Source organism: Sorghum bicolor, chromosome 4 (assembly GCF_000003195.3).
Source record: "Sorghum bicolor cultivar BTx623 chromosome 4, Sorghum_bicolor_NCBIv3, whole genome shotgun sequence".
Taxonomy (NCBI): domain Eukaryota; kingdom Viridiplantae; phylum Streptophyta; class Magnoliopsida; order Poales; family Poaceae; genus Sorghum; species Sorghum bicolor.
The window spans coordinates 4409937-4422116 of record NC_012873.2 but is presented as its reverse complement, the minus strand read 5'-3'; the positions used below and the strand labels follow the sequence as shown (position 1 = coordinate 4422116).

At 41.7% G+C, this 12180-nt stretch overlaps 2 protein-coding genes across 3 annotated transcripts; both read left to right on the top strand.

Annotated features, from left to right (window-relative positions):
- Positions 3762-5705, top strand: LOC8076111 (peptidyl-prolyl cis-trans isomerase FKBP17-1, chloroplastic). Its single transcript, XM_002453317.2, has 4 exons — positions 3762-4076; positions 4353-4475; positions 4918-5034; positions 5305-5705. Exons 1-4 carry the CDS (start codon positions 3819-3821, stop codon positions 5428-5430), a joined length of 624 nt encoding a protein of 207 aa, XP_002453362.1. The 5' UTR covers positions 3762-3818; the 3' UTR covers positions 5431-5705.
- Positions 7522-12179, top strand: LOC8076110 (OTU domain-containing protein DDB_G0284757). Of its 2 annotated transcripts, none has more exons than XM_002453316.2 (10): positions 7522-7683; positions 8558-8773; positions 9095-9168; positions 9248-9302; positions 9651-9725; positions 9868-9941; positions 10038-10086; positions 10620-10704; positions 11089-11145; positions 11251-11515. In XM_002453316.2, the coding sequence occupies exons 2-10, from the start codon at positions 8603-8605 to the stop codon at positions 11292-11294; spliced, it is 684 nt and encodes a 227-aa protein (XP_002453361.1). In that variant the 5' UTR covers positions 7522-7683; positions 8558-8602; the 3' UTR covers positions 11295-11515. The 2 variants fall into 2 exon arrangements, with proteins under 2 accessions (XP_002453361.1, XP_021315169.1); XM_021459494.1 differs by lacking the exon at positions 11251-11515 and adding an exon at positions 11867-12179 and having other exon boundaries at positions 7527-7683; positions 11089-11156.

Here is a 12180-nt window from a genome sequence, read left to right as displayed (position 1 = left end):
GTGCCACTAGTGTCATTGTTCATGTGCATGCATTTAGAATATAGTGAGCTAACTTAACTCATTCGAAGAAAACGATTGTGAAAATGCTAACACACGTGCACATGTTGGTTTACACATTGTGGTGTTGGCACACTTTGAGAATGAGGTTGAGTTTGAAGGGTAGAGAGAGGATGGGTTCCTCTCTCCCTCCCGCCGAGCTTGCGAGGCGGAATTCGGTGCTTTTTGAGAAAATGAAGTGTATATTTTCTGTTGCGCTGGACACTCACCGGACGCTAAGTCTGTACGTCCGATGTAGTCACTGCCTGGCCCAGCTAGGGTAAGACACTGGACGCCAGGCACCGGACGCAAGCTTGTGCGTCCGGTGGTACGTGTCCGGTGTGAGGTCCGATTGTTTTCCTCTCTGAGTTTGAGTCCGGTGAGCACCGGACGGTCCGGTGCTCACCGTCCGGTGACCCTGTGTTTTTGCAGACCTTCCTGAGTTTAGGACCGGTGTGCACCGGACGCGTCCGGTGCCAACTTAGGAGCGTCCGGTGCTCTGCAGGTTACCGTTAGACTCTGACACGAGAGATTCAAAAGGCGACACGTGGCCGTTTCTGGAGCACCGGACGCAGGGGTTGAGCGTTCGGTGCCTCCTGAGTAGCGTCCGGTGACCCGTAGTTTGCCCAGTGAAAGAGCCAACGGCTCTATTTGTTTGAGGGGCTTATAAATACGTGTTGGCCAGCTTAGGGCTCACTCTTTTAGTATTCTAGTATACTTGACATCCTTGTGAGCCTAAGCAAACTCCTCCCACTCATCTCCTTCATAGATTATTCATCTTTGTGAGATTGGAAGTGATTCTAAGTGCATTTGCTTGAGTGATTGCATCTAGTGGCACTTGGGGATCGATTTGGCTGCGGTTTTCTTGTTACTCTTGGTGGTTGCCGCCACCTAGACGGTTTGGAGCAGCGGAGGAGCTTTGACACGAGTTGGTGATTGTTCGTGGCCATCTCCCGGTGATTGTGAGGGGTTTGTGCCTACCTCGGCGGAGAGCCAAAGGCAACATTAGTGGATTGCTCGTGTCATTGAGCTACCTCACTTGTGGGTAGGTTCTTGTGGTGTCCTAGTGAGGATAGTGGCGGAGCCAGCCAAAGAAATGAGGTAGGGCAAATCGCTATCTACATATAGTGTAGTGAACTTTACCGATATATTGGTGGAGCAGCTGTCGGCCTCTGCCTACTCGTGCCTCTTCCGGCTCCAGCTTCATCTCCATCTCCATCCATTTGCAGACTGCAGTAGACCGGCACGGCCGGGTGGCCGGCAGTCGCCGTAGGCCGCAGTTCGGTCGGCGACTCGGCGTGGTGCCGAGTGCAGTGGACGGCGTCTGCTGCTGCCTGCTGCCGCTGCCCAACGGCGCCGCCTCAAGGAGTGGCCGCCACGCCGCAAGCGCGGGCGAGGGCGTCGCTTTAGGCAGGGTTTGGATGGCCGCCGCGGTAGGGGCGGCGGCGGCGGTGGCCGGGCGGGTGAGGGAGACGGCGGCGCGCGGATGACGGCGCGAGGCACAGAGCAGCGGCCGGACGCCGGATCTCGGAGCACAGCTGCGCACGCCTGCACAGGCACGACCGCGCGGTGCGCGCACGGAGGCGGATGGCGGCGCGGAGGCGGTGAGCGATGTAGCGACGACCGACGGGATGGGAAGCGATGCTGCTTGGTGCTTGCCCTACTAAGCCTCTCGGCTGTGCGATGGGTGGGCGTGGCCGCGTGGGCCTTGTTCAATAGACGGCCTAACAGCAACAACAGACGAAGACGAACTCTCTCTGTTCGCTCGACTCGGAGGAGAGGTAGGGCGGACGCCCGACCTCGCCATATAGGTGGCTCCGCCTCTGAGTGAGGACGAGGTTCGTGCTACACCTCTTAGCCACCAAACCACCAAGTGTTGGTCGACACAACGGGGATGTAGCGTGCCGGCAAGCACGTGAACCTTGGGAGAAAAATTGTTTGTCTCCATTGTGTTTGTTCATTGGATTTCTGCCGGTGATTGGACTTCATATTATTGATTGGTTCATCCCCTCTACGCGGCGGTATAAAGATCAAACCATCTCTCTTACATTTCCACAAACTAGAGTAGCTTACTTACTTGTATAGAAATTTTAGATAGCTCTCTATTGTAAGTAGTGACATAGCTCTTGTGTGCCTAGTGATCATATCAACTAGAATTGTTGAATAGGTGGCTTGCAAATATCCCTTTAGAGCTAGGACAAAAAGCGTCGCTTTGTTATTTACTAACCTCTTACTCTAGTGAGTTTGTAGTTTTTTAAATAGGCTATTCACCCCCTCTAGCCATATTAGGAGCTTTTAGGAAGTAGCTCACGAAATTGTTAGTTTTACAGTTTGACTTATCCATTTTAAAAATCCAAGGCATTTGAATTAGTCAGGTATTACAACAACAAGATTTCACGATCAGTTTAAATATAATAAAAGCAACTCTAAGAGTTTGGCTAAAATTAGTAGCTAAATTTTATTGTTTAGCTATTTTGTAAAATAGAAAACTTTTTAAAAAAGAAGAAGTCCACAACAGTCTTGCTATTTTACAAAATTAGATAGCCAGTGTCTGTGGTTGGCTATATATGGCCACCGAAAATCAAGGGATAGCTAATTTTCTATTTTACAAAACTAGATAGCACATTTGTTGGAGCTTACTTTTTGTTGTATAAATTCGAAAATAGCCTATACAACAAAAATATTCTTTCTGGGAGGTGCTCTAAATATAACAAAAATAGTTGAACTGTATCGATAGAATCATCCATGGTTCCATTAAAGGTTATACTTGACATCATCTTAACTATGTTTATAGCTTTTATTTCACCATAGTATATATTATTTGGATAAGTTCATGACACTTTGGAGATTAGCTCAAAGCACATAGGCACAATCGTTTGATCAAAGAGGTCTTTATCTGAGTAGAACATCTTTTCAGCCTTTTTACATGCCTTTAGTATGTTGTATGTGTTCTTGATGGATTGCTAAAAAAACAATTCATGTATACAACTAATCGGCTTAGTAACACGGATTTAAAAGTTAATCTATGTCTATTCAATTTCAACACACACAAAGTTGAGTAAATTTACAAAATGTTAATGAAATTATTTATAAAATCTAGCGTGGATGTCAAACATTAAGGAACACCTCATATATGCAGTGTAATTTTCTCTAAGAGCATGTTTGGTTCCCCTTGCTAAATTTTAGCTGAACTAAACTTTAGTCGCAGCTAAACTTCCGAACACAATGACTAAACAGAAGCTAAAATAGTTTAGTCCTACTAGTCACCAAATAGTAGCTAAAATAATTTCACTTGGCTAAGGGTCTGTTTGATTCCTCTTGCTAAATTTTAGCCAGCTAAATTTTTATCATTTTAGTAGCTAAAGTTTCAAACACACAGACTAAAAAGGAGCTAAAATAGTTTAGCTCGATAAGTCATCCAAGAGTAACTAAAATAATTTTAGCTAGAAACGAGCCATAAAATTAAAATTTAGTAAGGGAAAACCAAACAAACCCTAAGTCTACTTTTTAAAGAAACATCGTTTATTTTATGTACATATATTTGTTCGTGTTTGAGGTCCTACAATATGTCTTATGTGTGTTTATTATTTAAATTTAAATAAAACTTTCAGTGTTTAGTCTTCGAAGTGTAGCTAAATATAAAACATTTTCATAGAAATAAAATTAGAAAAATATAAATGTAACGGAATAAAAAGGAGAAAAGGAAAATCAAGGTAAAAATTAATAAAACAGTAGTATAAAAAGGAAAAAGAAGAGAGGCGGATTGCAAATAACAGCCACCGATGGTCACCACTGCCGTCGCGGCGTTCGCCGGCGCCGTGCCGCCGCCTCGGAAAGCCAAAGCAGTAACTGCAGCCACAACACCACCTCCAACCCTCACTAGACGGCAACTCCTCGCCGCGGTCGCCACCGCCTCCATCCTCCGCACGGCCGCCGCCTCAGCTGCGGCCCCCAGATTCGCCGAGATCCCCGGCTCCGGCGGCGTGAAGGCCCTGGACCTCCGGGACGGTTCAGGAGAGATCCCGGTCGTCGGCGACCAGGTAAAGACGCGCCTTTCTACACTGATTGCGTTTTTAGCATAATTTTTGCTCGGTCTATCATTAATCAATTTCACACATTGAAATTGCTCTAGCTTATCAGTCGATGCTGAACTGATGATCCGCATAAGTTCACTGCAATTTCTTCTTACGATTAAGAAGCCGCGAGTGCATGGATTACATGGATTGTTCACGCAGGCATTTTGTGGCTTGTATTATTTCTGGGAAATGTGTATGAAAGGCTCTTATTTTTTTCTCACACTTGTATGAACTACATAGGTTGCAATTCACTATTATGGGAGATTAGCAGCGAAGCAAGGATGGCGCTTTGATTCCACCTATGATCATAAGGACGACACCGGGGATCCCATGCCATTTGTCTTCACCCTTGGGTCTGGCAAAGTGAGATACAGATATCATTAACTCGTGCAGAGAACTTAATTGTATCTATGGTATTGATACTACTGCAGTTTTGGCTAAAGATCTTAACTAAACTTTGTATTCTTCCACTCTGAAGTTTCATTGGTGAAAGTTTGGTACTACAGCATAGCATTGGTATTCCTACGTTCTTCAAACATGCTTGCATTCAATCCTAGTTGATTTTTGACACATGGAGTTACAATTGTTCTGTCGTGAAGTATAATTATTGCAGGCTATTTTCATATTAGCATCGCAACTGCTATGCATCTGTAGGAGTATAAACTATCTGTTCTTCATTTCCTTTGTATTTTGAGTTACCTGAATATTATTCATACCCATTATCTTAGCATCTAACATAATAAATTTTCATGGGAGTTCGTTTGTGGAATCATTATGGGGCCATAATAGAATATGGATCTTGCAGGTTATACCTGGTATGGAAGCAGCAGTGAAGTCCATGAGAGTCGGTGGTCTTCGCCGAGTGATCATTCCACCATCACAGGGATACCAAAACACATCGCAAGAACCAATTCCTCCTAACGTAATTCCAGTGTTCTCAGTATTCTAGATTTAATATCAAGTAGCTGGTGATCAACTGAAGTATCTCTAGTCTGGCCAACTCCTAATCATTACTCTCTGTTGCATGCGCAATTTATTTAAAAATGGCTTCGTGGTTGGTATATTCCCTTGAGATGCATGAGTGTGCTTGGATTAAGAAAATATCCATTTCATATCTGTAGTTGAAGGATGTAATTCGGTATTGCTGGCTGGACATAATAGAGTACTAATTTCACCTGTTGTTTCCGTGCAGTTCTTTGATCGACAGAGGCTATTTACTACTATATTCAACCCAACCCGTCTCGCAAATGGCGAGGGTTCCACTCTCGGTACACTTATCTTCGACATCGAGCTAATCAACATAAGGCAACATTCATAATTGTTGTGCTGCGTGAGGACAGAAGACTGATCAACCCCCTTATTGAAACCTTTTGGCTCCATACTCTTTGTGTATAAAAGCTGTCCTGTGCAAAAATTTAATCATGCTTTATGCTTAGTCCCTTTGGTTGATGCGTGTAAAACATAGTACTTATCAACGTTCCTTCGGGCTTCGGCAATCCCAATTGCACAAATACATATTGTAATATACTGATTACTGACAGAAAATATAAAGAAAAATCAAGTGAATACAACTCTGAAGATTAGATTTTGTTATTCTGCTACTGAATGCAACTTCTGTAATTTTGGGGCTTGCACGGTGTATTCTATGCCGCCGGAAAACAGCCTCGGCTTTCACATCAGCAAAAGGTTGGGTTCAACGAAAGCATCCTAAAATCTATGTTTGAAAAGAAAACATCAGATATTCACAGTTTCGCATCTAACTTGCTTTGTATCCTCTTATACTTCTGATAGCTCATTTTGCAGAGAATATTTGACGAGACTACGAGATCTCAGTGTACAGCACATGTTTGTTTGCTACGTACAACATAGTCATAATTGTTATTGTGACTACTTTCTCTGATTTTGGACCCCAAAAAAAGTAGACAAGTTGTCATAGTTTAAGCTTGTTGATATAGCCTTTTCAATTATGTTGCTACATGATTGTTCGGTGCGTGGAATACATATTGATACACACACACACCGCATTGTGTCGATGGGGAGATTATAAGCGCGAGACCTATGGCTTTCACAGCTAGAGCAATTTTTTTGGGGAATTTTTGCTGTGGGACACTACAATTTTGCGAAAATTAGCTACGGGACACTGAAATATTTTCTCTTTGCTGTGGGACATTAGTTTCTTTGTTGTAGGACACGGCCCAGTGTACCTACAGCCAATTTCACATTTTTCGATATCCCATAGCCAATTTAACATTCGTCTTTTTCTTTTGTATGAAATAGCTTGAACATGAAAGATAAGTCCCATGTCACTCCGTCTAATATTTTTTGTCTAACTTTGTGGTAAGGGCTTTATTTCTTCGTATAAAACTGTATTTTAAGTTGTGTGCATCTTATGCATCCTCAATCAACAAACTAGTAGGAGTAGCTTCTCAACAGCGGTTTCGTGCCGACTATTTTGAAACACAAAATATTCACGTAGCATTTGTTTGTGCCCCAGTTGAGTGAAAACAGAGGGAAAAAAACCAAATAACCAAAGCTGTTGCTCTCATTACGTTGGATCACTGATCAGAGGTTGAAACAATCCCATCAGCAGTTCAGCACACACATGCCCCAAAATTATACCATAAAATCTTCTAGACTCTACATGATAAGAACCACATATTGCTTTGCACTAAAAATGACCATTTTGCATCTCTTCATAAATAAACAAAGTTAACCATGGTTAATTTGTTCATGTATCTGTAGGACACTAAAAATCTTGAAAAAATCATAGATTGTGTATATCATCAAATCATGACTATGCTAAAAATATTAGCTCAAAATAATAAAGTTTCATATATCAATTAAGCTTGATAGGAGATAAATCTATAATTTAGTGATGCTAAATATATCATTATGAATTTTATTATTTTGAGCTGATATTTTTAGCATAGTCATGATTTGGTACATCTACGTATTCTATGATTTTTTTTTTCCAAATTTTTTAGTGTCCTACAAATACATGAATAAATCAACCATGGTCAACTTTATTTATTTATGAAAGGAGGCAAAGTAATCATTTTTAGTGCAAAACAATATTTTATGATTTTCATCATATAGAGTCTACAAGATTTTATGTTATAGTTTTGAGATAATTATATGATTTTATATCTATTTTATAAAAATATTTTGTTACGTATGGTGTCCACCAACTAATTTATAAGAATTAAAGTGTCTCTCAGTAAATCATTAAAAAATATGAATCTACGAGCAAAGAGCCTATCACTTGACACGATAAATTTTGCCAAAGTAAAAAGGTACCGGAAGAACCGAAGAAGCAAAATAGCATTGTGTTTGTCTGAATTCCTGTGCTATGGGCCCCACTCTCTACAAGAGAATTACCCCAGGGGTCATTTCGGTTAATCTCCACACGCACACGGAAACTTTCCCTTCTTCAGCAGTTTTTGGTGCGAAAGAAAAGAGAAGAGAAGGAAAGCGAAGGAGGTTTCTCTTCTCAGCTGGAGCGGCTCCCTCCTCCCTTTGCCCCTGCCCCCACGCGCGCGCCAGCCGCCACCGCCTCCGATCCGAGCGGCCGGTGAGTCTCTCCTCAGTCTCTTCCTCTCCTCCGCGCGGCAGCGCCAGTTCGCTAGGCTCTTCCGCAGCCGGAGCGTCCCCGGCCGCTGTTCCGGATCCTTGGATCCACCACCGGTCCCGGCAGCGCGAAGCTCTGCTCTGTTTCCTGTTGCGTCTGGGATGCGTCTCTTTCCCTTTCCTTCGTGCTCACCCCTTGCGCTGGTGAATGCTTCTCGTGGTTCGTTTAGCTCCGTCTCCGTACGTGGAGAGCAGGCTCAGCTCGCGGATGACCGCTGGGCACCGCCACGGGCTGGCGGCGGCGCCTGGTGGTGCCGTCGTCCGACCGAGCGCGGCTGCGTGCGCGCGCGTCTCGGTGACTCGACGCGCCTCCGCGCCACGCGTCCGTCCGTTTCTTGGACTATAGTTTCTTTGGAGAAAAGTCCGCTGTTTAGAAATTGTAAGCTTGGGATCTGAAAAAAGTTTCTAGATTGTGATGTGGGATGACGCGTCTTTTCTGGCTAGTAGCTCGCATGTAATTCTTTCTTATGAAAAGAACTCCAGGTGGGTTGCTTGAGATCTATGTGCCGTGGTCACGAAATGACTAGTGGCCAGTAGGAATCCGTAAGCTGCGAGGCCAATCTTCATATTTTACTCTGAAACAGTATGGATAGTGGTAAACTTTTTTTCACGACCTGCAGTAATAATTCGAGAGTAACAAGCAATAGAATGCCGTAGTGGTTAGATTGGATGGATCAATGCTGTTAGTGTAGAAGCCATTTGATGCTATATCTTGAACATGAGCTTCCTGGTTGATACCCACCAGTTCCATTTAGATGGTACCTTCTCCTCCATATTTACATGCATCACCAAACTGTTTTTTCTTTCTCAATTTGCAGCTTACAGTCAACCCATCCAACCTCAAATGTTCCTTGTGAGGTATCATGACTGAACACCAGGAATGTGTTAGCAAGAGCTCTTCCTCAAGTATTAGCAGCAGCACTCAGGAGAGTGAGGAGGAACTGACCATTGGTACTCTTATAACTGAAGCAACAAACACAACAAACAGTGCAAAGAGTCTTGGAAGGCGCCTTTCGCACTTAGATTCGATCCCGGTAACAATCTCACTGCTGTGCAATATGTTTCTCTGATAATGTTGGTACCTATGCTTCCTTGAAGTTTACCTTCTAGATGTACCATAGTTCCTGATTGGAGAAAAATAGTATTGAGCTGTTTGGCCTGAAACAGAACATGTCCATGTAGCGCTCAATAAAGCTAATTGGTAACAGTAATAAATATGTTTCTGCATGTTTATATTAGAGTTTTCTATACATAGATATAAAATGTTATAATCAGCATCCACTATTAAATCAAATTACTATGCTGCAAGCTTAACTCTAGCCCTTGTACCAAGTTGCTGATGTTCTTGATGGCAGCACACTCCGCGTGTTAATGGGAAAATTCCAGATTTTAATAATGCGACAATTGATCATGAATCATTATTAGAAAGGTAAAGCTTTTATGGTGCTCTTGCTTTTATCCTCAGTTTTCCTGTTAGGTTCATTTACCTCAGAACTTTTTGGTGGCAGATTGGGCACTTATGGCTTAGCTGAATACCAAATAGAAGGAGATGGGAATTGCCAGGTTAGTTTTTTGTATCATGTATGGAATTGCTTTTTCATTTGTATGAAGTAAATTCATCTAGATATATTATTATTACTCTAAATTAATAATCTATTTCTCTGTAGCTTAATTGATTTATGTTATGTTCGTCGTCCATTTGTACCGATAGAAATGGATTGGTGAGAGAGAAGAGAGGGAGGGGGGGGGGAGACTATTGCCTCAATCTATCTTCTATTTAGCTATTAGTAATTTACTATATCTTCTTCTTGTTATGAGCAAATCTGATTATGGCATTTTGGTTCATTGACTAGGTGTGGTTTTGTTTTTTCTCTTACATTTTCTCCATGTTGTGCTTTTTTCTTGTTGCAGTTCCGAGCTCTGGCAGACCAGATATTCCGCAATCCTGATTATCACAAACATGTGAGGAAGGCGGTAGTGAAGCAGGTATATCCACCTTTCCCTCTCTCTTTCTATGATAGATCTCTTACCTACAGAATTCGTTTATTCCATAGGAAAAATATCATGCTATCTTAATTAGACTTTTTCTTGATATGTGACTGTTCTGAAGTATTGTCTCTCTGTTTAGCTGAAGGAATTCAAGAAACACTATGAAGGTTATGTGCCAATGGAATATAAGGTTTACTTGAAGAAAATGAAAAGGTTTTAGCCCGTATTAAATTCAAGACGCCTAATTCTGTCTTGCAACTTTTTTTCCTCATTTCCTGATGCATGCCTTTCTTTTATATATCACTGTAGATCCGGGGAATGGGGAGATCATGTGACCTTACAGGCAGCTGCAGACAGGGTACATAGCACTTTCAAGCTATGAGTAAAAACATTTTATCTGCAGGTTTTGGCATTATTTATCTTGTGACCTCTAGTTCTAGCTGTACTTAATAGAACTCCCCAGATATTTTTAAGCTTATACTGTCAATTAAAAAATCAGTAGTGTTTTTTGTTGCATCTAATCAAACTATATATATTTGGTCCACCAATTTCTGTTTATTACATGTTGAGATTGAAAACCTGGTATGAGTAAATTTGTCACTAAAAGCAGTATCATGATATTATATTTTTGCTACACTTTGTAGATATATTACAATATAATTTTGTGAGTACAGATATATTTGATATCCAACATGTCACTTAGTTGTGAGTTGTGGCTGGAGGGAGAAATTGTATACTTGTCTTTTTTTAACTTAAAATTTGTAGACTTGACTTGTATCATAGGTATTTGAATATTTCTTTCAAACTGTTTCAATAGAGTACTAAGTAGTTATATTATCAGTGGGATGATATGCATTTGCTAACAGCAATCGTTTTTATCTGTTAAACCAGTTTGCTGCTAAAATATGTCTGTTGACGTCGTTTAGAGACACATGCCTAGTTGAGATAGTCCCCAGAGATGCCACTCCAACAAGAGGTTAGAATTGGATCCTGTCCTGTCATCTCCATTTCCTGTCTATATCATGTATCAACTATTGTATCCTCTTTTATAGAACCACGACCTTTCCGTCTGCAAGGTTTTCAGGCCTGGTTTACCTTATAAACTAGGTCAATTCTATTCTTCTTAATTGAAAAGCAGAGCTCCTGCCATTACGTTAAAAAACAAAGAACCATGAACTTTCACCCCCCAAGAACCATGAACTTTTTGTTTATGTATCATCACTCTGACCGCTTTGGTATTGTGATTTTCCTTCATTATTATAGTTTTGTTAAGTTTCTGGAATCCACATGCACATACACAAGTTCAGTAAATCATAATGGAAGATTTGGTGTCTCATTATTCACTGGTACCTTTCTGCAGAGCTTTGGCTAAGTTTCTGGTGTGAAGTACACTACAATTCATTGTATGCAGTTGAAGGTGAGGGGTTTATTCACTTGTTGCTTGCCGATATTTGATAGCTTGTATGTATTCCAAAAATTTCTATGGCATACTAGCTTATCTGACCCCACACTATCCTTTCAGATCTTCCGACACGGAAAACTAAAAAGAAGCATTGGCTGTTCTAGCTTGCCAGGCTTCGGTGATTTCTTGATATATGCTATTGGTCTTCTCCTTGTAGTCCAGCAGCATCTGTAACCCTGCCTAGTTACGCCTTTCGTTAATGTTGTAAGCTGTAACTTGACCTGGAATCAAATTCATTTATTAAGATCATTGTACAGTGAAGTGCTGAATTTTACTAGTGCAGTTTTGGGCAGTTTGCCTGCTCCGGTGGCAGCTGCATTCTCCATATTTTTTTCTGTATTTTACTAGTGCAGTTTTGGGCAGTCTGCCTGCTCCGGTAGTCCGGTGGCAGTTGCATTGCTCCATATATTTCTGTAGCGTTGGCCTGAGTGATTTGTGGCAATGTGGTGTCTGGAAATGCTGCCGTTGAATGGACCACACGACACTGCACACATTGAGCTTTACAACCACTCTCGACCATACTGAACTCTTTCCACTGCACACATTTCAGTTACATGCTTCAGGAGGCCGTCCACTGAGCAAGGAGGGCAGCACAAACCCATGCTAATCACCAGATTGGCGATCCTAAGGCTGCAGTGATCAAACCCATGCTAATGCATCACTTGTGCACACAGTAATTCCCATGATGGTGATCCTAAGGCTGCAGTGATCAGTCATCCTACATAAAATTCTCAAAAAAAAACCCTTGCTGCAGTGATCACTGATCAGTCATCCTACATAAAATTCAAAAAAAAAAAACTTTCTTGTGTCGTGTAGTACTTTTCCTGAACTAACTGTTCCCTCCTCGCTTCAGACTACATTCTTCTATTTCGGTGCTGCATTACATGACTTTTGTTTGTAATAACTGAAAAGGATAGACCATGGAATTGGCATATATATAAGGGCATTCACAACGCAGACTCTATCATAGAGTCTAAAGTTATTTATTAC